The sequence below is a fragment of the Falco punctatus genome (genome assembly GCF_963210335.1).
Source record: "Falco punctatus genome assembly, chromosome: 6".
In the NCBI taxonomy this organism is placed as follows: Eukaryota; Metazoa; Chordata; class Aves; order Falconiformes; family Falconidae; genus Falco; species Falco punctatus.
Window position 1 is genome coordinate 88,595,728 of NC_137585.1, and position 25,651 is coordinate 88,621,378.

Here is a 25,651-nt window from a genome sequence, read left to right on the forward strand (position 1 = left end):
CTAACATCAAATCTAAACCACCCCGGCATAACTTGAGGCCATTTCCTCTGGTCCTATCACTTGTTCCTTGGGAGAAGAGACCAACACCCACCTCGCTACAGCCTCCTTTCAGGTAGTTGTAGACAGCGATAAGGTCTCCCCGAGCCTCCTTTTCTTCAGGCTAAACAACCCCAGTTCCCTCAGCTGCTCCTCATAAGCCTTGTGCTCTAAAGCCTTCACCAGCTTCATTACCCTTCTTCGGACATGCTCTAGCACCAAAATGTCTTTCTTGTAGTGAGGGACCCAAAACTCCTAAAACACAGTATTCTAGGTGCAGCCTCACCAGTGCTGAGTACAGGGGGATGATTACCTCCCTAGTCCTGCTGGCCACATAATTTTGGATACAAGGCAGGATGCTATTAGCCTCCTTGGCCCTCTGGGCACACTGCAGGCTCATATTCAGCTGGCTGTCAATCAAGACCCCATGTTCTTTTCTACCAGAAAGTTTTCCAGCTGCTCTTCCCCAAGCCTGTGGCATTGCATGGAGTTGTTGTGACCCAAGCACAGGACCCAGCACTTCTCCATGTTGAACCTCCTACAACTGGCCCCAGCCCATTCATCCAGCCTGCCCAGATCCCTCTGCAGAACATCCTGCCCTCCAGCAGATCAACACCCCTCAGCTTGGTGTCATCTGCAGACTGACTGAGGGTGCAGTCAATCCCCTCAACCACGTCATTGCTAAAGATGCTAAACAGAACTGGCCCCAGCACGGAGCCCTGGGGAACAGTACTTGTGACCGGCCGCCAGCGGGATGTAACTCCATTCACCACCACTCTTTGGGCTCAGCCATCCAGCCAGCTTTTAACTCAGAGAACAGTACACCCATCCAAGCCATGAGCAGCCAGTTTCTCCAGGAGAATGCTGTGGGAAATGTTGCCAAAGGCTTTACTACAGTCTAGATAGACAACATGCACAGCCTTTCCCTAATCCAGGAAGTGGGTCACCTTGTTGTAAAAGGAGATCAGGTTTGTCAAGCCGTACCTGCCTTTCATAACCCCATGTTGGCTGGACCTGATCCTCAAGTTGTCCTGCACATGCCACATGATGACACTTAGGTTGATCTGCTCCATACCCTTCCCTGACACAGAGGTCAGGCTGGCAGTCCTGTAGGTCCCCAGATCCTCCTTCCAGCCTTCCTTGTAGATGGGTTTCACATTTACTAACCTCCCATCAACTGGGACCTCCCCAGTGAGCCAGAACTACTGTTAAATGATTGAAAGTGGCTTGGTGATAACTTCTACCAGTTTCCTCAGTACCCTTGTGTGGATCCCATCCAGCCCCACAGACTTGTTTGTATCTAAGTGGTGTAACAGTTCACTAAACATTTCCCCTTGGTTTATGGGGACTTCATTCAGCTCCCTGTCCCTGCCTTCCAGCTCAGGGGGCTGGGTACCCAGAGAACAACTGGTCTTACTATCAAAGACTGAGGCAAAGAAGACATTAATTACCTCAGCCTTTTCCTCATCCTTTTCACTATGTTTCCCCCTGTCAACCAGTAAAAGACGGAGATTCTCCTTAGCCCTCCTTTTGTTGCTAATGTATTTATAGAAATATTTTTAATTCTCTTTTATGGCAGTGGCCAGATTATTTCTAGCTGGACTTTGGCCCTTCTGATTTTCTCCCTACATAACCTTATGACATTCTTGTCCTCCTGAGTTGCTTACCCCTTCTTCCAAAGGTCATAAACTCTCATTTTTTTTTCCTGAGTTCCAGCCAAAGCTCTCTGTTCAGCCAGGCTGCTCTTCTTCCCTGCCAGCTCATCCTTTGGCACATGGGATGACCTGCTCTGGCAATTGTAAGATTTCCTTCTTGAAAAACGTCCATCCTTTCTGGATTCCTTTGCCCTTCAGAACTGCCTCCCAAGGGACTCTGTCAACCAGGCTCCTAAAAAGTCCAAAGTCTGCACTTTGAAGTCCAAGTTGGCTGCTCTTCTGCACCCCTCCTTACTTCTCTGAGAATCAAAAACTTGAATCAAAGACCATGAGAAGTACCACATCCCTGATAGGCAAGTTTAAAGGAAAATGCTTTTCTTGATGACTGTTTGGCAGCAATTACTAGAATATTAATTAGGTCAGTAGATTGCAATGAAAACTGTAAATTTAAGTACCAATCACATAGTACAAGATTTTCTTTACTGTCCATCTCTACACAGGACTCATGTCACTTCTAGGTGCCATTGCACAAGTCTGTTTGTCACTGACTTTGATGAAGTCAGAATTTCTCCCCAGTGCTTCAGACAGCAGGCTGTAGTTCATTTTTAAGAAGCCAGAAGTTCTTGCTGTAAGTTTGTGGAACTCCTGAGCTTGTTCTACTTTGAGATACTGAGTGGGCATCTGGTACCAGAGATTAAAATTCTACTGTATGTTATCTGTTTATATGATGGATACGCAGTCTCCTGTGTGCTCCACAGAATTCTGCTCAAGAGGAAAAATAATTTTCCTAACTGCATATGAATAGATAATCCAAAGCATAAGAAACAATACCGCATATGACCATATATATCTTATTAGAGTTCTTGGGTAGCATGAATATATCCTGAGAGTGTTTGGCTTATTAGAGCAATTACAACACAGTCCACTTAATTTGTCTTACTCTGGAGGGAGTAGAATAAGGGACCATCTACCTCCAACTGTGCCCTAATGACATGTAAAATAATTCACTGGTTCATTCTTATGGTCAAAGACAAAGGAAAAAAAATTAAGCAAGTCATGTTGAGAAGATGGCAATACATGTTGCTTTTCTGAGTTAATAGGCTTTCCACCAAAAGAAAACCTTCCAAAATCTTCTGTCTTTCAGTGTAGTATCTAGGATTGAATTTAGTGAGAAAATATTGGAATTTCTCATCACAAACCAGAAAACTGAGCCAGGCTTACTGTAACTAGCAAATATTTTCAGCATTAGGACTAAGCTTCAGGTATGTCTGTCCTGACCTTTTAAATGGAATCCACATAAATACCAACGATTCCATGTCAATCCTGGTAAAGCTTTAGCAGTTTCATCTGGTTTCCACTCTGTATTTTAGAATAAAAATGAAAGTCAGAGTGAACCAAAGTCATTACTTTTGCTACAGTAGCCAAGTGCTTTTACATGACTGCCTGTTGAATTTATATTGGCACTCTGTGATGACAACTCTGAACTATCTATCATGTTTCCAGCATGGATTTCTGGAAATTTTCTGGATGCCCACAAAGTAATTGGTCATATTAAAGAGGTTTCAGTGTTGCCTAGCAGCTGAAGTACTTGTCTAAACTGTGTGTTTTACACTTTCAGCTACAGTCTTAAAAATGCCTCTGGGAATCTTATGATTCTGTATAGCACCTAGCACCCATCAGCTTATAAGGCTTCTGATTTTAGTTTGGGGTTTTTTGTTTGTTTTGGGTTTTTGAGGTTTTTTGCACAAAGATAATTCACAGAGATGGATGTAGGTTGAGCCAATCTCTGTCTCACAAATCCACTCATAATGGAAACAGTTCCAAACCTTTTACCAACTGAGTGCAAGTCAGATAAACAGCATGTCTTTCCCCTCTGCTTCTGCAGCTAAGTCCCTGAATAACTAAGTATGTGTAATGCAGAAAGAAAGATATAAAAGCATTAAAACGCCCAATGAAAACCTTACACTGCCTTACAAGACACTTCATGCTTTTCAGGAATGAAAATGTAAATTTCTGGTGATGATCCAAGCAGTATCAGTGACCTGTTGCATCTATGAGAACTCCCAAAGTCCCTCTTGCAAATGTACTCTGTTTTCCGCCCTTCGTCTGTGCTGTTCATATGTGCAAATTGAACTGTTTAGTCTTCAGAAAAAGACAAGTTAATCTAACTTTAAAGTGCCTGCAGCTATTAGGAATAAGAAAAAGAAGCATGGAAGCTACTATAAGTAGTAGTGCTGTTATTCTGTCTCACGGAGCTAGCCATGGGAAGGACATCTTCAGAGTTCAAACTGTAATACCTGCAGAACTAGGAATAAGATTGGTCAAATGTAGTGATTGTGCTTGTGGGTGAACGTTTCTAAAAAGCAGCCTAGCATATTAGGTAGTGTATACACAGGTATACTTCCCTGTGTTGCACTCCAACAAAGTAGCATTCATGAGTTACAGGTAGCAGAATCCAATTAGCTGCCTTCTAGGAGAACAAGCTTTTTCTTTAACACCCACTGTTTGTTTGTTTTCACTTCTAGTATTCAAGTCAGACACAGAAAGAACTATTTATTCCAACTCTTTTTCCCAATAAATATTATTTTAATACCGATCACCTGTCCAGAACTAAAACCAAAAGTCCCATTTTCCCTTAAATAACACACCTAGCTCTATCTTCTCAACTTTCTCTGACCACCTGGCAGTACTATCATCTTGACTATAAGTTCCCTTTTCTGTTAAATTCCTGTTTGTCTCATATTACCTTTTTGGAATGTACAAGATCTTGGAATGTGCTGGGTCAGATCATATACTCCTTCCTTCTACTACGTTACTACTTCCTAAGCAATACTAGTGAAGGCAGTGGGACTATTCTTATAACTAGATAACCCCTACAATAAATGAAAATTTTAGAATCAGCTGTTGTAACCCAGTTGAAATACATTTGACCCTGGGTCATGTAGGTGACCCATGTTTATGAGCTCAGTCCTAGGCATATATAACAATGCAAGCTTGCTTTGCAGCATCTGAACATAGGCTAAGCAAAAGCAATGGAGGTGGCAGAAGAGATGGCAATAAGAATATCAGAACATTCAAAGCCCTTAAGCCCAAAGTTGATCATGGGAGATTTTTGTCTGTGGATAACAAAAGAGCCAGGAAGGTGTCATTCTGCTCACTATAAAAGTTTAAAGCTAGCTCCTTGAAGCAACGTGGATAGAAAGAGGGAATGATGAAGAGGATTACACATCCTGTAAGGTGTACCAATGCTAAACAGGGCATTTTCATCTCTCATGTGCAGGGTAAAAACCAAACACACTTAAAATAACTCTAGCCACAGGCCTTCAGCAATTAACCTTGAGCAATTGCATCTGATTTCTTTCTGCTCTTTCAAAATGGTTAGAGGTGTGCACATATATGAAGCTTAGTAACAGGTAAGACTAAGAAAGATTTGTAACTAACTGGCATGGAATTGCAAACTTGAAAAATTACTACTTCTCTGCCTCCCTTTTACTCTTCAACTAAAAGCAACTGCAATATTAGCATGATTGGAAGTGTATAAAAATAGCCAGGGACTTTCCTCAGGGTACTGAAAAAATAACCTGGATTTACCATTCCTGAGTCTTTTCTCTAAGGCAGTAGACAGGTTCGGATTAAGTCACCAATGCATTTAAGAATCTATTTTTATTTAAATGCAGTAACTTAATCTATATTGAATTATTAATATTTATACTATGTACCTATATTGAATGCATACTCTTTATAGATTTAACAAAACTTAACAAAGACATACCCTTAATTACATTAAACCTTTCTTGTGAAAGATATGCCTTAAATATTTCTGTGTGCTAATAAAAATCTATTACATATAATGACGTTTAATAAAATAATGCTTGTATTGCCACAAGAGAAGAATATCTCATGAAGAGGGTGATGTTTTAATCAAAGTTTAATAAACAGTCTTGCCTACAGTTATAGTTTACTAGTATACTCAATGGGGAAAAAAAAAAAAACAACAAGAAAAAAACCCCAAACCTCAACAACCTACATCAGCCATCACTAAAGTCCACAAATCTAAACTATTACTTTTTATTCTCTAATTAGAGGAGAAGATTGTTCAGGGGCACCTGTGAGTGACATCTGATTGACAGGCAGCTGGTCTGGAGCAAGGTTAGTATCACACTCAAAATAAAAATTGGAACAGTGATTTCCTAAGACTGTGAGAATAGTTAAAACTAAATGACTAACACATCAAAAAGGCAGCATGGTTTTAGGTGGAATATTTAGGATATTTCATTGATTAAAAGAGATAATTATGACTTACAAAGCACAAGCTTTAAATAAGAAGTTCAAGAGCTAGTGAAGGAACTGAATAGTCAATGTTCACCAGTGAGATACTATGTCTGCTTTAAATATTCCATCTGGCAATGCATTGCTTAGGAAAGCAGTCATGTTTTGCATCATTCCAGAAAGCAATGTAGCACAGTAGATGACTTTTAACAAGCAATCTTTATAAGTATGTTATGTATGAGAAATAAATCTCAGTATTTAAAATTACTCTGGTTAGCCTTCATCTGTGACTTGAGAAAGTAGTAAGCGGACAATTGTGGGAAGTAGCAGTAGGGGAAGAATATATGTATGTAGGTCAAGTAAGAAGAATGCAGGAGGGTTTTTATTCTCTTATAGCCCTATTTGAAAACAAAAGAAAGAACATACACAGCATTCTTCCGTAGAAATAACATACAGGCAAACTGCAAACAGAAAAGCAAGTGTGGTCTTCAACAAAGCTTAAATGTATGTGGACACTTCAGTAGAAGAAAGCCCATGACTTGCTCTTAATCCTTATATCCACTGCAAAGAAGGTCACATTTTTTAAAGGTAAAATTTTCTAAAACAGGATTGTTCTTAGACAGCCCTCTTGTATGTATATGGAAATCAACACAAGCATGTATCAGCACAGATTAGTTCAGCTTTTTAAACCTTGATTCTACTCACTTTCAGTGCAAAACCAAAAATTCCCAGCCTAACAGATTGTTACGTCCTTGTTAACAGGTTTATGAGATTCAGTTCCTGGCCTCAAAGACACATCATAAAATGTGAAAAATCTCTCCCTGAAACACTTGGCTGCAGAAACAGTGATGTTCTTCAGGGAAGTGAAATGGATATTCCTTAAAAATATATAAAATAAAAGTAAAAAGTCAACATTCCTGTCTTATATCAGATTAAACCTAAGGTTTTTAGAGATTCTTCAATCCTTCATTCAATCATAAACATTCTGAAAGGACAGTGAAAACTGCAGTGACTTAACAAAGTTTTTTCTTCAGGATTTGGCGAGAGGAAGGATATTTCCAACGGGGTAAGGGGAAAATTGACAGGGCAGATGATTTTGCATACAGCAATATCAGTTCATCCTGTTTATGACAACATATCCATACGCCTTACAGACCTTCAAATTCTCTTGTACATCCTATCAGGAAATAATTTTGTTTGTTTTGTTAGATATTCTTAGAATCCCAACTAAAATATCCTTTCGTAAACCTATGCTCAACCTCCAGTTTTAAGTTTTGCATGACTATGGCAAAGCTGCAAAGAAGGATGAGACAGGGAATTTAAGGATCATTATCCCAAATTAGCCAATTAAAACATTTTTAATCCTTTAGTGCCAAAGCAGAACCTAAATGCATTATACTATGTAGTATACTATTCTGATTAACAGCACAGATATATTTAAACCTAAAACAAAGCAGGGTTGCATACAATGCAACAGTTAAAAATCCAACCAGTGTGTCACTGTCTACTGGAGGCAGAGTGCTCTGTACGCTGTGCAGCATATTGGATCTAAATTCTTTGGCAAGATCACCGTTACTCTCCCTACCCTGTTTCTGTGATATTTTGGCAAGCAGTGCTGTGGTAATCAGATTTCTGCAGTAGACTGAAAACAAACAACAAAAGAGGAAAAATAAACTGTGGCAAATGTCAAGGAATTTTCTATGATTTACAATAAATTTTACACAGACAAGGGACAGAACTATATGAAGGCACCTGCAATAAAACTTCTGGAGAGCAGGAGAAGAGGTGAATCTGATTATCTCTTGACACACAAAGATACCAGTCTCGGAGAATCTTATCACCTTACATAGTTTATGTGCCTCTCATAGAACTGGGGTAAGCCCCCTACCTTGTAGTAACCTTTCTCAATCACATTTTAGGGATTCCTAAAGTTCCTCAGTGCCTTTTCCATGACAGCCCTTCAACTTCCCATTATTATTATCTCCTTGGGACAAATTCAGAGGTTATGAGACCTAAATGTAGGTACCTGTATGTGATGAGTGTGAACTCAGTCAGGGTCAACAAAATCTAGAGTTCAGTTCTGCTTAAACATAGATGCTCAGCGCCTGTGAGACATCCTTGGGCATCTTCCTGATCTCCAGATGCTGTTCCAAAAGTCCTTGTGTCATACATTTGCACTCCTGAACATGTCTTAGACTCTTGAAGCATCTAGGCTGCCCTGGTCATGTAAGTTCAGGAAAACTAATTCTGTCCTTATTCTGTTTTCTTGAGATGAAGACTTCCAAGCAGTTCCTGCTTGTGACTCGGTGGGCCTCATTGGGTCATGGGTCCACTAGACCACATGAATCACTGCCCAAGCCATATTCTCATTACTGAGCATTTCCTCTGGGTTGAGTTGTGCAGGGACAGGGAAGAGGAAGAAGATACCAACCTTGTGATCAGTCCCTGTGCCTAAGAAGCAAGTGATCATGGTTTAGTTAGCTAAGGCTATGAGGCAGACCATGAAACATTTGTGTGGGTCCATCCTTAAGGGAGAAATGTCATTACAGTGATCACACAATCCTAGAAGTTCAGGAGGATGGGATCACAGATAAGCATCTCATTACACTAAGCACATGTTATTACAAGTGTTATAAGAGCTGTCAAATTGTTAGAAGCATTTATCCAACCTTTGTTATCTTTTATGCTTGTTTTCACATTATAAGAATGACAAATAGTAACATCAGACCCTGAAAACACTTAAAAAATGACTGAGCTATTTTAGACATGCTTCTGGGTTAAATCAGAGTAAAATGCAGTTTTCCATTCCTCACTTGTTCCAATAACAGGTGTAGAACGGACCTTGCTGGTTCATAAAACAGTTACTCAGGCAAAATTCAATGAACCTGAGAAGCATATAAGCTTCAGCTGAAGACAAGGATCAAGATACACTATTGACAATGTTATTAGTGAACCCAGTGTGGTGGATCACACAGTACCTGTGCTGTTCATCACAGGACTATTTTTGAGTTCAAAATCTAACACAACAAAAGAACTCCAGGAATAACTAACAAGAAACTTATTTTTTAAATTAATATTTTATACTTTAGGATTTTTTCATTATGGTGAGATTTTTGCAGCTGAGAATTCACAGATTTCTTTTCCTCATCATAGATTTTCTCGGATTTGAAAAAATATACAAGAGATTTGAAAGACTTCAGCTGCTGGCAGTATCAAGCCCTTGGTTCTTCTGATATGTCTGGGTTTGTGAGGGGGAGGTTCTCAAGACAGAAGGAAGAGATATCACCATGTTTTAGCAGTTACAAGAAAGTACATCAAAGTTAAGGGGATAGGTCCTAAAATATTAACTATAATCCAGATGGCCTGCGTGGGTGAAACTTGAGAATGTTTAATGAGAAATCACACAAAACTCAGATGCTATAGAAACAAGAGATAAAACAGAAAAAGAGGAAAATGTATTACTGATTCTGCCAGACATGCTAGGCAACATTTCATAAATATCAGATGGAAAAAGTCATGATCAATCTTTCCTTTGAGGTCAGGAATTACATGCCAGGAACAGGACCAATGCACAAATGACATAATCTGATTTGAGTTTCTGCTGTTGGAAAGAGACCTGTATATTCTCCTGTCCTGGCTTAGGCTATGAGTTTCTTGGAGATGTCATGGTACCAAGGTTAATTAACAAGGAATAGTTTGTGTTTCGCTGACATTGGCCCTTTTTCACTAATTAAACAGAAATGGAAAAAAGAAGCTGCTGCTTTTTTTTTTTTTTTCCTATGTAGGAGAGAAAATCTGCTCTGTGTAGGAGACAATGTGGGTGTGTTCCACAGATTCTGTAAGATTCACAGGGCCCACTGTGGGAATGACAACACAGGCAGGAAAGTGCTATTGAAAGACAGTCTTGCAAGGTGCAAGCATAAAACTTGCCCAAGCAGTCACATCTGTTTGTAAGGCTTAGCTGCAACTCTACACTCTGTTCGTAAAGTTTTCCATCACTGATAGATTCAATAGGTGCAAGAACATGTAAAAGTTATTTTGAATAATTTTGCTTAAGGAAAAAAAATGGTATTTCAAAAAGATAAACTTTCATTTTAAAGAGAATCAATTACTTTTTCATTTTGCATCCCAGGAATAGTACTGTGTAGTAAGAGATGCTATTACAAGTATATACTATTAGTTTGGACATTTATTACTTAAATAATTAGTATCACTTCTTAGTAAGAACCAACTGGGATGTCTTATTTTTAATGTCACAGTGTTATCTGTTTGTGCTGTGGTAAAACTATATACTTCAATCTGAAAAATAAACCCCTGCACTCTAATAATTAGCCCATTCACCTTTGGGCGTCTAAAAGCTTAACCTAGGATTTTGTTAGTCAAGGACAGTTTTTATGGAAAACCAGACATTTTGAGGTAGCAATACAGTTTTTTTCAGCTCATACTGCAACTCTGTACACATATTTTAGCTATTTTATTTAGGTCCCTCCCATTTAAATACATATATCATACCAAATGGTCTACAAATATATAGCCTAATAGTCTTTGAGGAAAAAAATACAATTGTTTTTATCATGTAAATGAAATGAATTCTTGCCTTTGGAAGGCCCTATGTCTCCATTGATGATGAAGGCTAACAGCAACTAGTTTCTGGAGTCATGTAACTGGTAAGTGCCTTATATAGAGGAATGAATCTGGATTTCACCACTTTTTTTGATATTTTAAAAAATATGTTCCTTGGTTTTCTTGGGTTTTGTTTTGGGTGTTTCGTTTTTGGGTTTGTTTGTTTGGTTGGTTGTATTTTTTTCTTTTTAATGAAGAGCTGTATGCTATACAACTTCTAACAATAAGATGATGTTTTCATCTTCCTAGAAAAAACTATTCAAGCTAAGATATTAACAGGAAAACAGCTGCTTTTCTAGTTAGTACATTTGATGCTTAGCTTCTTTTCATTGCAGCACAGACAGAGGACACTTTGATCTAGACATTTTAATCAGTGTTAAGTAGCATTAGGCCCTAATAATATTAAAATAAGACAATCACAAAATAAAATGTATACCTAAAAATGGATTTGATCAATATATCCTATTATAACACATCAGTAGGAATGAAACACATTATAATTGCTACTGATATGCCATAAAACAATGTCATAAGAATAATGAAAATGAGAAATAACGTGATGCAATTAAAAAGTTTCTTTTGGATTCCAAAAATTAAAAGTACTGAAATAATTCAAATTCAAATTAAGAGAGCATTGACATTTTTAACAAATACAATTAGTTATTGCTCTGAGTTTTTGTCGATTTAACTTTTGAGTCAGGAAAATTTTAAATTATTCCTGAATCTCCTCCCTTTTAATAACTTCATACCAGTACACACTAAAAAAATAGGAGGGAGGAGGGTTCACTTTTTTATGATATATGCACTACCAAGTTTTTAAACTTACTCTGATAAAGTATGCTTAATTAACCTGTGGTACTTCTTCATAGAGTTTCAAAATGCAGAACAGCTATACCAATTGGTAATAGAATAACTTTTCATGATGATTATCCATTTAAAAGTGTACTTAGGTTGGTATTTGGTTACACTAGCATTCTTCTATAAATAGTAGAGTATTTGCATATTCCATGAATAAGCTCTGTTCCTGGGAATTTTCATTGAAAATCTGGCACTGTGGTAAGTCAGAGCTCTGACATCTGGAACGCTTTGGGCTGACTCCAGATGGAGTAAAAAAAAAAAAAAAAAAAATTGCCAGAGGTCATCTTTCTCAAAGATGGACCAGGCATCCATGGCCAAGCACATATAAACCACAACTGAGCACTTTGCCCTCAAAATTAAGAAACAGGTTGACTTGAAAATAATCTTATAATTCCTAGAAAGGACACCAATCTGCTCACTTGCAAGATACACAGTTGCCTAAACAGTTGACTAAACCCACAAAAACACCTTTAATATTTGGAAACAAAAAAAGGATATGGGTTATAAGTAGGCATATTTCAGAACCCACAGATTCAAATCTGTATTAATGTCAACAAAGAGATAAATACATTTTGATGTAAAGCCTCATACATAGTTTGATCTGAAATTAGTGCCAAGATTCATCAAAAGCTGTCAATTGCCATTTGCTGTGCTAATTTGAGACATTCATGTACTTAAATATAAGTATACTTTGTTTTTCTGCAATCCTGCAGATTCTCCTGAGACCACTGGCTTATTTCCCAGACATCTCTGTGAAGGATAATCTGCTCACAGAAAATATAACATATAATTTCATAAAGTGAAAAGTGTGGCAGAACACTTCTGTCTGGCAAGTTTGTGAGTTAGGGGAAATAAGTGTTTCAGTCTCAAGATAAGAAAGACAAACTGAACTCTTGGCTAAGTCCTTAAGGCTTACAAAATTAAAAATAATTAAAATAAATGTTCCTTGGTCCTTTTGCCAAATAAATGTAATTAATTACTTGTTTATTAAATTTCTGCTGTTTAATATCTGTGATAAAAAGCTTGTTATTAATGACTGATCAACTGTATGAACAAAGACTGTAGATCTCACAATTCAATTCCTATTGCAAATGAGGTGCATGGGCTGTTGTAATATCTAAAACATCAGCTAACATACATACTTTTCCTTAAACACAGTTCACAGCTATCACCTATAAACTGAAAAGAAAGTTATTCCCTGGGATTCTAATGAGGAAATAAGGCCTACAGTTCTGTAACACTTTAAATCGCAGAAAGAGGTAAGGGGACTAATGAAGTATGTAGGTGCCATATCTGGAAGCAGTGTGGCTGTTAGCATGGCAGAGTTATTAAATTTTATTACATCAGAGAAGCTCTTAGTTGAATTGTGTGAGCCTGCAGGTTCTGGTTAGTACTTCTTTGGTGGATGTCTCACAGCGTAATGTCAATGTGTTCACAGATTCAAGACTAATTTTAATCAGATGATGTGTGAAGAACCACTTAAGTAGTTTCTTCTTTTTTTCTCTCTTTTGTCCTTTCTTTTTTTTTTTTTTTTTTTTTTTTTTTTTTGGAGGGGGGGGGTTGTTTGTTTGTTTTGTTTTAAGGTTCCCTTCAAAAGAATATCCTCTGTGCTAGGTTGCAGTACCACATTCTCCCTCCTTGCAATGTTTCTGGCTGCAGACTGGTAAATCTAAACCAAGAAAGGTTTAGTGTTTGTTCTCCCTTACCTTAACTCTAGGCTAGATATAAAGTGGCTTTCAATTCCTACACTGAAAAAAGATCAGAATACAAGTTTCTTGCCTCATCTGTAACTATTTCTAATTAGGCCTAACCACTAAGTCTAAGGGCTCAGTTCATTAACCCCAGCATACCATGCGCAGATGCCTCAATGTACCGAATGCTGATGGATCTCAACAGGTTCCACTAATAATGGGTACCTGCCTACTTCACCAGGAACTGGAGCTCCTATAGCTATGCAGGTTGGCACTTGTGGGGACTACCTCACACAGGAATAAATTGCAGCAGTCCAGCCACTTCCTTGAAGTGAATCAATCTTCTGCCTTACATGTATTATGAGACAAAAGTCTGCACAGGGAGAGGTAGAGCAGAATACCTGGCTTCTGATAAATAGACTTGGTAGAAGTTTGGACAGCCCAAAACCCCAGAGGTTCCCAGACCTATTAACACTCAGGCAGTTAACCTGCAAAATGGTATTCAGACTCAATGAAACCTCCTGAGGGATCGCATTCTGGCTTTGACTCTGAGTCCTCTGTGGTATTGTTAATTGGTACAAAAAGGTGCTGGTGCATTCTCCTACAGCTCTGGGATTTGAGGAAATTACCTTTGGATTCGGTGCTTTGTGCGGGAGCCCAGAGTACCAATACATGCTGGATCAGCTTCAGTTCAGGCTTCACTGAGGGAATATGCACTTACTGGATATCAAACATGCTTATCTACAAGACAGGCACTAAATTGCTCAGTTTTTCCACAGTAGCCACACCTCTGGCTGTTTGCAGAAGCAAAATGATACGCCTGTAAGCAACTTTACTGGGAAAAATAGGTTGTTTATAAAATGATAAGGACCAAAGCTACTAGGTAGGATTTTTGTTGAAAACAGTCTTGGATTTCAGCCTCACCAATAAAACAGGAACAGCATACACACAAATACATTGCACTAGAGGATTCAAGTAAAGTATGGTTCCATTCAAGAAAGCCTATTTCCCCATGTGCTGCCTCTGATAATCTGTTTCCATTAACATTTGTGCCTTAATCACCACACCGAAACTATAGAAAAACATTTTAAATACACATTCTTGACTTCACTGTTACAAAGCGCTCACCTCTGTATCAACTAGGGCTATATTCCTCAGGAATTATGAAAAGGAAGTCAGAGTGAATAAAACCGAACAGGTTCTAGCCCCCATGAGCCTAAATTGCTTTTGAAAACAATCCTGAACATTTTGAATCCTGTAGCATAACAGAATATTTACTCAGTAAATAACACTCAGGTGCCTTCCAGTGTAATTATGATAAATACAGCATCACAAGATTCAAGAGGAATGTCTGCTCTAGGAGCAAGGAATGCTGACAGGTTTTGCACATGATAAGGGAGCAGATAGCCTACTGCATATCTCTTCATCCTCACCATTCACCAGTCTCAACCTCTACATCATCTTAGAAGGATGTCTCCACAAAAGGTGTTTCTCCAAGAATGCATTCAGAAGGAGACCTAGTTTTCATTTCTTAATGAAGTTAACTTGATTTAGAACTGCTGAAGCAGACAGAGAGTCGAAATCAGCAAAGCCATTTTGCAGATGTTTTTCATGGCAAAGCTACGCTGTAGGCATGGAGGACTGACGGGAATGCCTAAGGTCAGACCTGCTCTCAAAGAGCTCAACCAGATGCTCTTGACAAGTTCTATAAGATGTTCTAGAAACACTTAGATGGGACAAAAAAATAACAGAAACTTTCATAAATGTATCATGCCCTCTGAGGACTGCATTTATGACACACTAATGCATATACTGTCTTATTGCTAGTATGATCCTGATATTTGTTAAATCTAAGATTTTTTTTTTTTTTTTTTAGCATTTGTTCCATATTACTTGTAGTAATGAAAAGTGAGTAATTGAAAATACAATGGAGAGGAACTATAAAAAGAGGTGCTGGTTACTTCTCACAGTAAACTTGTTCTGTCTTTTAAAACAATTACATTTTAAAGTTCCCCCAACATTTACATCTTTCCCTTGGACTGGGTGTAGCATCTAAACCACCTTTTTTGCAACATAATCTTTAAACTGTTCAGGATAGCACAGGATATGTGCTACTCCTGTATGATACCCGCATGCTGTCCTACACCTCAGCTCCGAACACATGGAGCCATAAATGATGCCTTTTATCACAAATTTATGCATAACAAACACACAAAATGGTGGGAAAAGTGGAGTCTCAGCTCCATCTCCTGTGCCATCACCCGACAATAGGCTATACTGCACAAAAGGAGGCAAGTGGTGTTCTGTACCATACAGCTGCCTGAAGTAAAGTACTGCCTGTCTGTGGTGCATCCCAGGGACATGAGAAGGAGCTCGTATGTGGCACAGTGCCTCTTATAGTATCTTCCAGCTTCACACAGCTTTCCCTGTCACCAACACCTATGTCATATTACAACACACTTAATCCCTGATTTATTTCTAAAGCTAATTTGGGGCCCAGTACTGCCCACCAGTTTCATGCCCATAAAGTGAATGAAAGATTTCCACTCAATAGGACAGACAGGAGGTGACTGAGAGACAACTTATGATCCTGAAAAGCACCCTCACTCCAGCCACTACATCAGCACATAGCAACTTCATAGCTTTGTTTTGATGCCAGGGAAGTGAAAGGAAATCCTGAAACTCCTTATAAAAAATTAAAGGTATAAAAGGTGCATGACTGACTGACTGATCACCATGACAAACTTAAAAACTACTCTTAAAAAGGAAAAAAGCCCATACCTAAAACCTATTTGCCTTCTTTCAACCCCCTTCCTCCTACTTTCAGAGTCATCCATTCATTTATTTCTCTTTTGGAAAGAAGGAAGGTGAAATTTAAGGCATTTTTGCTGTGGGTGACTAGCTATCAAGAGCATCAGAGATAACAAAATTTTCTCTGTAGTTTTGAATAGCACTTCCTCCATGGCAAGACTATTTTTAACATTGATGTTGTATAAACCTCCCTCCCCCCAAAAAAACCCACCAACAACCAACCAAACAAACCACAAACAAAATGGCAACTGAGTCTGGTGAAATTTCATTTCACTCATATATCCTATTTAATAAAAAATAAAATTAAAAGCATTTCGTATGCAGGTCTATGTTGCTAATGAGAGCTGTGGTCATGTCAATATCAGAAACAAAGGACAGTCCTGTGAATTATGATATCTGTATTATATATATATATATATATTCATTCATTCATTCATTTATTTATATATAAATCTGCCATACTGGTCTAGCTACTTAACAGTAAAGGTTGCATAGTACTTTGCAGAAGATGGTTTATTTTTTCCTCTGTGACTTCCATTTGCAAGTAATGCAGACGTTTCACCAGATCTTCTGACACCAGGGAGATGTCCAATAATTGCTCCAGGGGAGGTTTAGATTGGATATTAGGAAAAATTTCCTCACTGAAAGGGTTGTCAAGCACTGGAACAGGCTGCCCAGGGAAGTGGTTGAGTAACCATCCCTGGGAGTATTTAAAAGACGTGTAGATGTGGCACTTCAGGACATGGTTTAGTGGTGGACTTGGCAGTCCTTGGTTAATGGTTAGACTCAATGATCTTAAAGTTCTTTTCCAACCTAAACAATTCTATGATTCTATGATCCCTGCTGATCATCGGGATAGCTAGGGCCAAGCTGACTTTCACCTAAGAAAAAAAATCAGCCACACCTTCATCTGCAGGTGGAAGTAAATGACGTGCCAAGACAGCATCCAGGGAAGATGTGGTTGTCCACTGATTCTCGTATCAGTGGGAAGCTGCATTCTGTGCTTAGTACTAGTGTCTGAATCTTTGTTGATCCTGACTTTGGCTGTATGTGCAGGTGGGGAAGGTTCTCTACATAAGCCCTCTTACATGCTATAGAGTCCAGGATCCAGGTCCACAGTACCTTCTAATGACAGAGGAGTATATACGATTCTGACATCACTAAAAATCATGAGAGTGACCTAAGGAAATGTCTATATAAAAAGTTTTTTAGTAGCCACAAACAATGTCTAGAGTGCCTTTTATCGCTAAATTTGATTGCAAATTCAGGAAAAGTCTATCACAACGATTCCTTTTTAACCCCAGCTTCTTTGACAAAAAGTGTTTGTTTTATAAAATAAGCCTTCCAAATATTCTCCTTATACAGTATCTTTTCCAAACTTTTATGTTATCTGGACTTAATTTTAGTTTGTGTTTTAGACAAGCATCACCCACACTCATCCTTACTTTTTCTGGCAGAATAAAAAAAAACATTGCGAGTAATATATCTAGAAAAAGTAGATGACTGTCATTCCTAGTAATGGTATCACCAGGACACTGTTCAGGCACTTTGGACAACACTTTAGGACACTTACAGCACATTTTCATTGCACTAGGTACTCAATCTAAACAGAGAACTTCAGTTTCCATTCAAAAGGAAGAATTTTTTAACCTTCTAAATTATTTGGACTACATATACACACATGATTCAAGTTTGAATATAAAAACAATTATTTTAATTGAATTATTTAGTTGGTGTCTCTGATATGTTAAGAAAACATTCCAAATGATAAAAAAGTCTAAAACAACTATCTTCACAAATCTAAACAACATTAGCATACAATCAATTATTTTCTGTACATCAGTTGATTTCAACTTTCTTCATCCTTTCTGTCTTATGTTTTGTCACACAAGTGGAACAGTGAGATAAATCAACCATTTCTTAGCTTTATTGCATAAATCTCACAGCACTAAAATGGAATCGATCACATAAAGAAGTTTAAGATGGGATTTTGTGAATCCTTGAGATGTAAATTAATCATGCAAGCTGATATCATATTTTCTCAAGGGAAATATATTGTAATAGATCTTTTCTGAACATTTTCCTCCTTTAATATATTTATAAATGTTGCTACTATTCTTATTTTTTCCTAAGATGATTAAACCATTATTTTTCCCTAACGTCATGCGTTGGAAAACAAATCAAGAAAATCTCTTCATTATTTAGAAAAAATATACAACATCATCACTGGGAAATTTAAAATATGAATATATCTTCAGCAATAATTAATGTATTCCTAACCTTTGTTTAAATCAAAACAGATGACACTGCAAGAGGATCCATACAAATGGAAAGCCATACCATACGTAGCGTGTAATGCTATACTGAGAAAAGTTTTAAAGACATTAAAACTGAGCTCCTTAACTCATTCTTTGCATCTAATTGATACTGTCCACAATATAGTATTTTAGAACATTTAAAATGTATTTCCCTAATTTCAAGCTGCTTGATTCATAACACTAAAGAGTATAGCCTAACTTCTTATTGTGAAAGTACAGATTCATATTATGTGCACAGATGTAATTTAAAGCAGGATTGCTACTAATTTACGATAGCTACTGTATGACTGTTGTTAGTACAAGTTCCTCTTCACTGTCATGTCTCTGTTTTGCAGAGGCCTGAACTCTGAAAGTATAGCCTCTGCTTGCTTTTGAGATCCTCTACTAAATCCACCTAAAATCTACTGATTTGCGCAAATCATGACAATTCTGTTCTAAGATAGTTATCACTCTCCAAGAAACTGGAAGCAAAGCATGAACATTTTTGTACTGGTCCTCACAGTGGAAATGAACATTCAGAAAAGTAGGGATCTAGGTTAACTAGGATTATGAAGATGAAAGCACCTTCCCTATCACCAGCCTTAAACAAGTTATCAAACCTGAGTAGTTTTTGATAGAAACACAGGATTAAAACATCTGAAACCAGTGACAGACAAGGTAATATCCACTCCTTTAATAATTACATAATGTGTGATGGGTTTAGTTTGCTGTACGACTATTATTTCTAAAGTGGCAATTGTCATATCTGTGTGGCTCCTAACCATCAATCCTTAAAAAAAACCCTGGTGTACTTTCATTATTATTATTATTATTATTATTATTATTATTATTACTACTACTACTACTTTCCTTTCTGGTGAACAGCTGGCTGGTGAATCTGACACTCCGTTGTCAGATAATCAAAGTCATCATGAGGCTAATTCACGATAAAGTGGTTTATGTGAAAGGGTGTCATGCATTTTTTGGGGGCATAGAACAAGGCCAGCAAACTTTGTATCTGTACAAACTCAGGGTCACTTGTGTACAGTGGTATGGATAGGATGAAACCTAAAACATTGTTATGAGACAAATTGGTAACAGCATGGAAAGCATCATTGAACTTTGCTACACAGGGTAAACACTGACAGCAGTACACAAATAGTAGGATTTGTATGGGTTCACTTTAACTAAAACATTTTCTTTATGTTTCCATAATGGAATTTGGTTCACTGTTATTGAAGTAAAAACCAATCAGACTAAGGCCATGGTAAATGTTTGGGGCATTATTTCGCCTTGTTACCGAAATTTGAAGGGACCGACACTTCACCATCTTTAGACAAAAGAAGTCACATGTAAAATAAAACAAAAAGATTAAAAAGAGTAATTGATTGCAATAGTAAAGTCAGCTCCAATCTTCTAACTTTTTTTACTTTGATTACTAGGCTTCCCAGATATAAAAGTGAAAGTGTGATTACATTATACACTGTGCTAGCACAGCTATATAGTTTACTTTCAGTCTGTTCTATTCTTCCTCGTCTTTCTTGCACCATATGCAGTGGCTTATTCATTTGTTTCAAATCTAATTATGGTGGAATCAAAGAAGGAAATGGAACAGCTCACTGATCTGATAGAAAATGAGCTTTTTTTTCTTTTTTTTTTTTTTTTTTTTTTTTAAACCCGTAAAAAAGCCTTTCTGTCAGATCAGTGAGCTCAACTGATTTATGCACACAATTGCTAGTTGCAAGAGACGGGCATGAATTTCCAGCCAGGCCCAGAACCTCCTTTTCAGAGGCAACGTATAACTGTACTCAGGTGCAATCTTACATTATGTCCTCAGAAAGATAAATACAAGACTAATGATTAGGAGATGTAATATGCTAGAAAAACTTAGTAATTAAAAGTTGTTTATCTTTCTAGCTTTTACATAAGAAAAATAACAATTGCTTCCTACAGACACTTTTAGCTTACAGGAATCAAAGTAGATGATCTGTAGGCTTCCCATATTGGAACTGGCCTTTCTAAGAACCATAAGTTTCAGCAGAAGATTACTGTATTTGAAACATTTATCACAGAATTTTAAACAATGCCATTTTCATGAGGACTGGGTATCCCATCTTCCCATGAAACAGCCAGTTATTTGCAGACTACCATATACTTCACAATATAATCATTCATTAACTAAAAATAACTTAACTTTACAAATGCTACATACCAGATATTAAGTGGTCTTCTTAACTTTTACTTATCTTCTTTCCTTTTCTCTTTATCTGACATATCACTTCCCACATATTTGGAATAGAAAGTTTGGGAACAAGTAATATGTCATACGTGTACAATAGCTGACATAATGGCTGTTGATAATTTTGGATTAGATCTATAATAATCTGCATCAGTTTACTACTTTAATATGAAAAGTAACAGCCAATATCAAGGTACAAGCAGATAATTTGCAATTTTAAAGAGGATTCACAAGAGTCACCCAGCACCCATGATACATGTTCCAAATGAAGTTTAATAATGAAGAGAAGTATTAGCCTTCAGCCTTTTTCATTTAACAGGCTAACAAAGCTTCGTTTTCTTTGCCAGCACTGAGAGCATTTTGATTTACAGTGAATAAAACAGGATAAAATGTTTATAGCTCAAGCTGGACAATCTTTCTTCAGAGACAGACTAATCATATCCAGCTCCTGGCTAAAGAACTTTGAATTTATTGTCTTATCAGAGGTCAAGCTTGTCAGCTATTGTTGCGATGGCTCAACCTGTACTGAACTGTCCACAGCACCTGGGATGAAAGGATTAGTGGATCACCTCTTTACACTATGTGGATCAATAGATAAAACACTCTCAAAGATGCCTCTGAAGTTCCCTCAGATTATGCTTGAGTTCATGATGTTTTCCTGTTGGTTCTTCAGTTCTCACTATAGTTTGAGCTCAGAAAAACCCATAGCTTCTTTGCTCCGAAGAAGCTTAATTTCCAGGTTGTTGGCTGCTACAGTTTTGCTGTTCATGATCAGCATACTCCAGACAATTTGTTTAGTTTACATGACCAAGATATCTGAGTAAACACACCAGATGAATACAGGCAGCAAAAACCAAGGCAACATGGCTGATCAAGCATGAAAATGAACATTTCTGCCTTTAATTAAAAAAGTCATTAACATTACCTTTCAGTCCAAAAGAGGTATTTCTATTGGAAAGAAGTATTTTCATGACAAAGCAAAACAGTTAAGGATATATCACATACCCTTCAATAAAGTTCATTGCTACTTAAGGAATTATTATGGTTAACCAGGAATATGAATGACTGTTTTAATGCCTCTTTTGATTTGGTTAGCAAGAAGAACTTGGTAATATCAAACAAAAGGTACTGGAAAGGATGCTTTTACATCCCTGTAATCAGGTTATTATTCATACATGTTACCATTTGGGATGGTAGTATATGTACAGAAAGATGTACTGTCATATCACCTAAAGGTAGTAACTTTTCCCTGTTTATTGAAATATTTCACTTGTACCTTCTTCCAAAAATGGAAATTGTTTTCAAAAGAAACTTAGAACTAGTTTTGCAGTACAAGTTGACTTACTGTGTTGAATTACTACGTAGCTAGTTTTCCTGGATTCAAGATCAACTGTATCTTCCTTCTATGACACAAAGCATTGTTCTTTCACAAAGACATTGTTTTCAATTCAACAGCTGCTTCAGGCTATATAAATTTAGAATCCATTCTATAGTTGCAAGATAGGATAAACTTTTGGAATGGCACATACACTAATGCAATACATAGAGACACCAAAGAAAATGCCTGAAGGGCATTTGTGTCGACAGTGCCAGTTTAAGTAATCAAATCTTCTTGATCCACCAAGACTGAAAAATCTTGAGGTTTTGTTGTTTTTGTTTTTTTTTTTGTTCACTGTCAGATGCTTTGTTTTTAAATACTGTCACAGTGCTGAAATCTCCATTCTTTCAGAAGCTGGCAGTTCTGAGCATGCTACAAATTGTAATAGAGAAGCGACTAAAGCAAAGCCAAACATCATATTTGTCATCATATTTTTGGATTTCTATTTTCTCCCCTGGCCCATCATTGGAACAATTTGTCTTTGTCCTTTTCAGAAAACTCCCTTTCCAAATCACCCCTCAAACAGAACAAGCTGCCAAGACTGAAAAGCACATACAACATGGTCATGATAGGTTGTAATGAGTGCTGTGGGTGTTAGCAATTACAATGGGTGTATTTGGTGTTCCAACTCAACAGTACTTTTCAAGATGATATTTGTATACATGGCGTCTTGCAGTCTATATTGTACATCATAAATAAGGATTTTCTGTAAGGTATGCTAGGCATACTGACCAAGAAGGTATAATATTGTTTTATTAGCAGGTCTCTGGTATTATTCATTTCTGCATCATTTCACTACTGTTTTTTCCTGCATTACATTCTGATGGCATTTTCAGGCTGAGACGATACTGATTTATATGGGCTACATACAGCTACCATATACAGCACGCTGAATCCCAACAGGGACACTCAGGTTTCTTTATGGCAATTTTAGAAGGATGTATATAGAATTTAACTATGTATATCTAGATATAGCATTTTAAATGTTATCAAAGTAGTGTTTTTGCCCCTATGACAAGAATTTTCAATATCCCAGCTTCCTTCTAGTTTGAAGGAGACATTTTGTTAAGCAATGTGCACACACACTGTATGCTATAATCATGTTGGGAATTACAAAAGTGCTGCCTTCCCTATTTCCCACATCTAATACAAAATGACCTTTCACCATTCTGATGGTAAGAGAGACTGTCACCTGTGACCCTCCACTCAGGCACCTCTGGAAGAGGTGCTCTCTGGGAGCATCTATGCCTTGTCAGGGTCTGAACAGTAGCCCTCGAGGAGTACCTCAAGAACGTGGTATATGGGTTCATCTACCCCTCCAACTCCCCTATGAGGGTGTCCATGCTTTTTCCTATAAAGAAGCATGGCAGTCTCTGCTCTTGCATGGATTACCCGAGGAGGAAAGACATCAGAGTGGAGATCCAGAACCCCCTGGCTCTTATCCTGGAGCACTCTGAACATCTGCAGTGGGGTCCCTAGTTCACCATGGTGGATCCACAAGGGGCCGCTATGAGCATCCTGTGATGCCATTCAGTCTCTGCAATGCTGCAGCCACATCCCAGTATTCCGTAAATGCTGTCCTGAGGGACTTGCTTCATAGTTATCCCATGGTACACCCGGATGACATCCTGGTATTCCGTACCTCTCTAGATGTGCGCATTGATGGCATCCAGGACGTTCTCAATCACCTGCAGCAACGCTGCAGCAACACTGCCTCTGTGCCAAACTGAAGAAATGCTCTTCACCAACAGAGGGTGGAGTTCCTCGGGGAACTGTGGGCAACATCGACTCCAAGGTCATTGTTGATATCACAAGTTGGCAGCTCTCTTCTAGCACAGGTGCAATTGTTTCCAGGATTTACCAGCCTCTAAGGATAGTTCATGAAGGAGATTTCTGGTATTGTGGCTGCCATAACGGCACTCACCCAAATGATAGCTTGATTTTCATGGATGTCTGAAGCACAAGCAGCTTTTGAGAAAATAAAATAGAATATTCACTGTAGTGTTTATCCTAACCCCAGTCTTTTACCGTAGAAACAGGTGATCTAACTTGTACTTTTTCCTCTGGGTAATTCACCTCACTGAAAGGAATTGTGCCTGAGAAAATGTCTCCTGACAAGTCAAAGCTGCCTTTGAGGAGCAGCAGCACACTTGTGAGGGAGCAGAATGACTGAAAATGGTGATGACCAGCCACTGCAACCTGCAATAGTATCAATGGGATGAAGCGCCTCTCTCCCTATGTTGCCCACTAGGCCTCCTTTTTGTGCTTCCCCTCCGCTTTCCTTTGGCATCTAGGAACCAGAATGTCAAGGCAGATGCCTTGTCGTGGAAGAAGGACCCAGACTTGGACGCACACCTCACACACGCACATTTTCCTCTTTTTCTCTGAGTTGCTTCACTGCAGCCATGGCAGAGGATAAGCTCATGGCAGAAGTTCACCAGGCCACTGCAAACAACTTGCTTCTGGCCCAGCCAATGATGGCATGGCTTCCACCAGCCTGTAAGCGGGCAGGCAGGTGTCATCCCACAGGGACTGCTGCAAACATGGCTTCTCCACTGATGCCACAGTGCATCTGAAGCTGGAAATGAGCTTGAGCATTTGAATACCCAGTCCTGCAGATAATGCATGGCATGGACATGCTGGCTGATTACATTTGGGTCCATAACATCTGTACTTGAACCAAAAGGCCTCTGCAAAGACCACAGGGAGTCTTACAGACAGTAAGAAAGGGGGCTGCAGTGCCTTTGTGGTATCTTGAGATCTCTTTCTCTCCAACCAAGCTAGAGATAGATGTTAACACCTGTATTGTTCCTATTGCTTTCAATGGAGCAAAAGGGTGGCAAAGATGGATCAACATTTGCATCTCTCTCTCCCCACCTCGGATCGTGGATACAAAGGAGAAGGAAAGACCTTTCATTTTCATGCTCCAGGTCTTGAGTTAGAAAATGGAGGCCCTGTGATTTGCATTGGCCCTTTGCATAAAATGTTGTTATACTGAGAAAGGAGAGCTGCCATTAAATCTTTTACAGATTTCCTCCAGCTGTACTGGTCTCTGGCCAGAGATCTTATTTTTGTTTGCTGCAGGCTTAATTTTTGAAATTTTATTATCTCTCAGCACTGTTTCAGTGCACATGAGGTAAGCATAGAGGAAGAGTTGTCAAAATGTCTGTTACATAAGTGCTTGACACTCACACTCTGACAGTTTCTTCTCTCCCTTACATGTTAGATACCCTGTTCAAAACAAAATTTTAAACAGTATTTGCATAATCAACATATCACTACCAAATTATAACTGAGATTATTCAGTACCAAATCTCCCATCTCCTCCAACAATTAGACAGTCAAAGTGTTTTCCGTGGGATCTTCTTTACTTTCTCTTGATCTCATGACATAAGAGAAAAATCTTGGTGCAACATGTTTTTTATCAAGTCTTCTTCATTACCAATACAAGTATCTAAACAATCTTTAGTCTTCATAACGAGCCTATACCTTCTAACTCTTTTCTTGGCTTGCTTACACCCTTCATTCTGAGTTGCTTTTTCTGATGTGTTCAGACTATTTTTCTAATTGGAAAATGCAAGCTGTCTAGCACATACTCCATTTATTACTAGTTATAGTCCACAACTTGCAAAAAGTCTCAGCATACTGTTAATATATAAAGTGATAATCGTAAAAGAAGTTTTCTGGTGAATTTGCTTAGGATCAGCCTGTGCTGTTTTTGGAGCTTTGCACATTGGAATCTCTTAAGAAAGCATTAACCATTTTGATTGGACTATAATTTCTCTGAAAAGGTC

General features: G+C 38.1%; 1 protein-coding gene across 6 annotated transcripts in view; it reads right to left on the reverse strand.

The window, feature by feature from the left end:
- The window catches only part of TAFA5 (TAFA chemokine like family member 5), a 522,400-nt gene that overhangs the window by 59,888 nt on the left and 436,861 nt on the right, over positions 1–25,651 (reverse strand). For 2 of the 6 annotated variants that reach the window (XM_080394108.1, XM_080394107.1), the window contains one exon: positions 13,005–24,469. The exons of the other annotated variants lie outside the window; for them this stretch is intronic. In XM_080394108.1, the coding sequence (XP_080250234.1) occupies positions 24,068–24,469 (402 nt within the window). In that variant the 3' untranslated portion in view covers positions 13,005–24,067. Of the gene's footprint in view, positions 1–13,004; positions 24,470–25,651 lie in introns of those variants that run through there. 6 annotated transcript variants of the gene reach the window in all.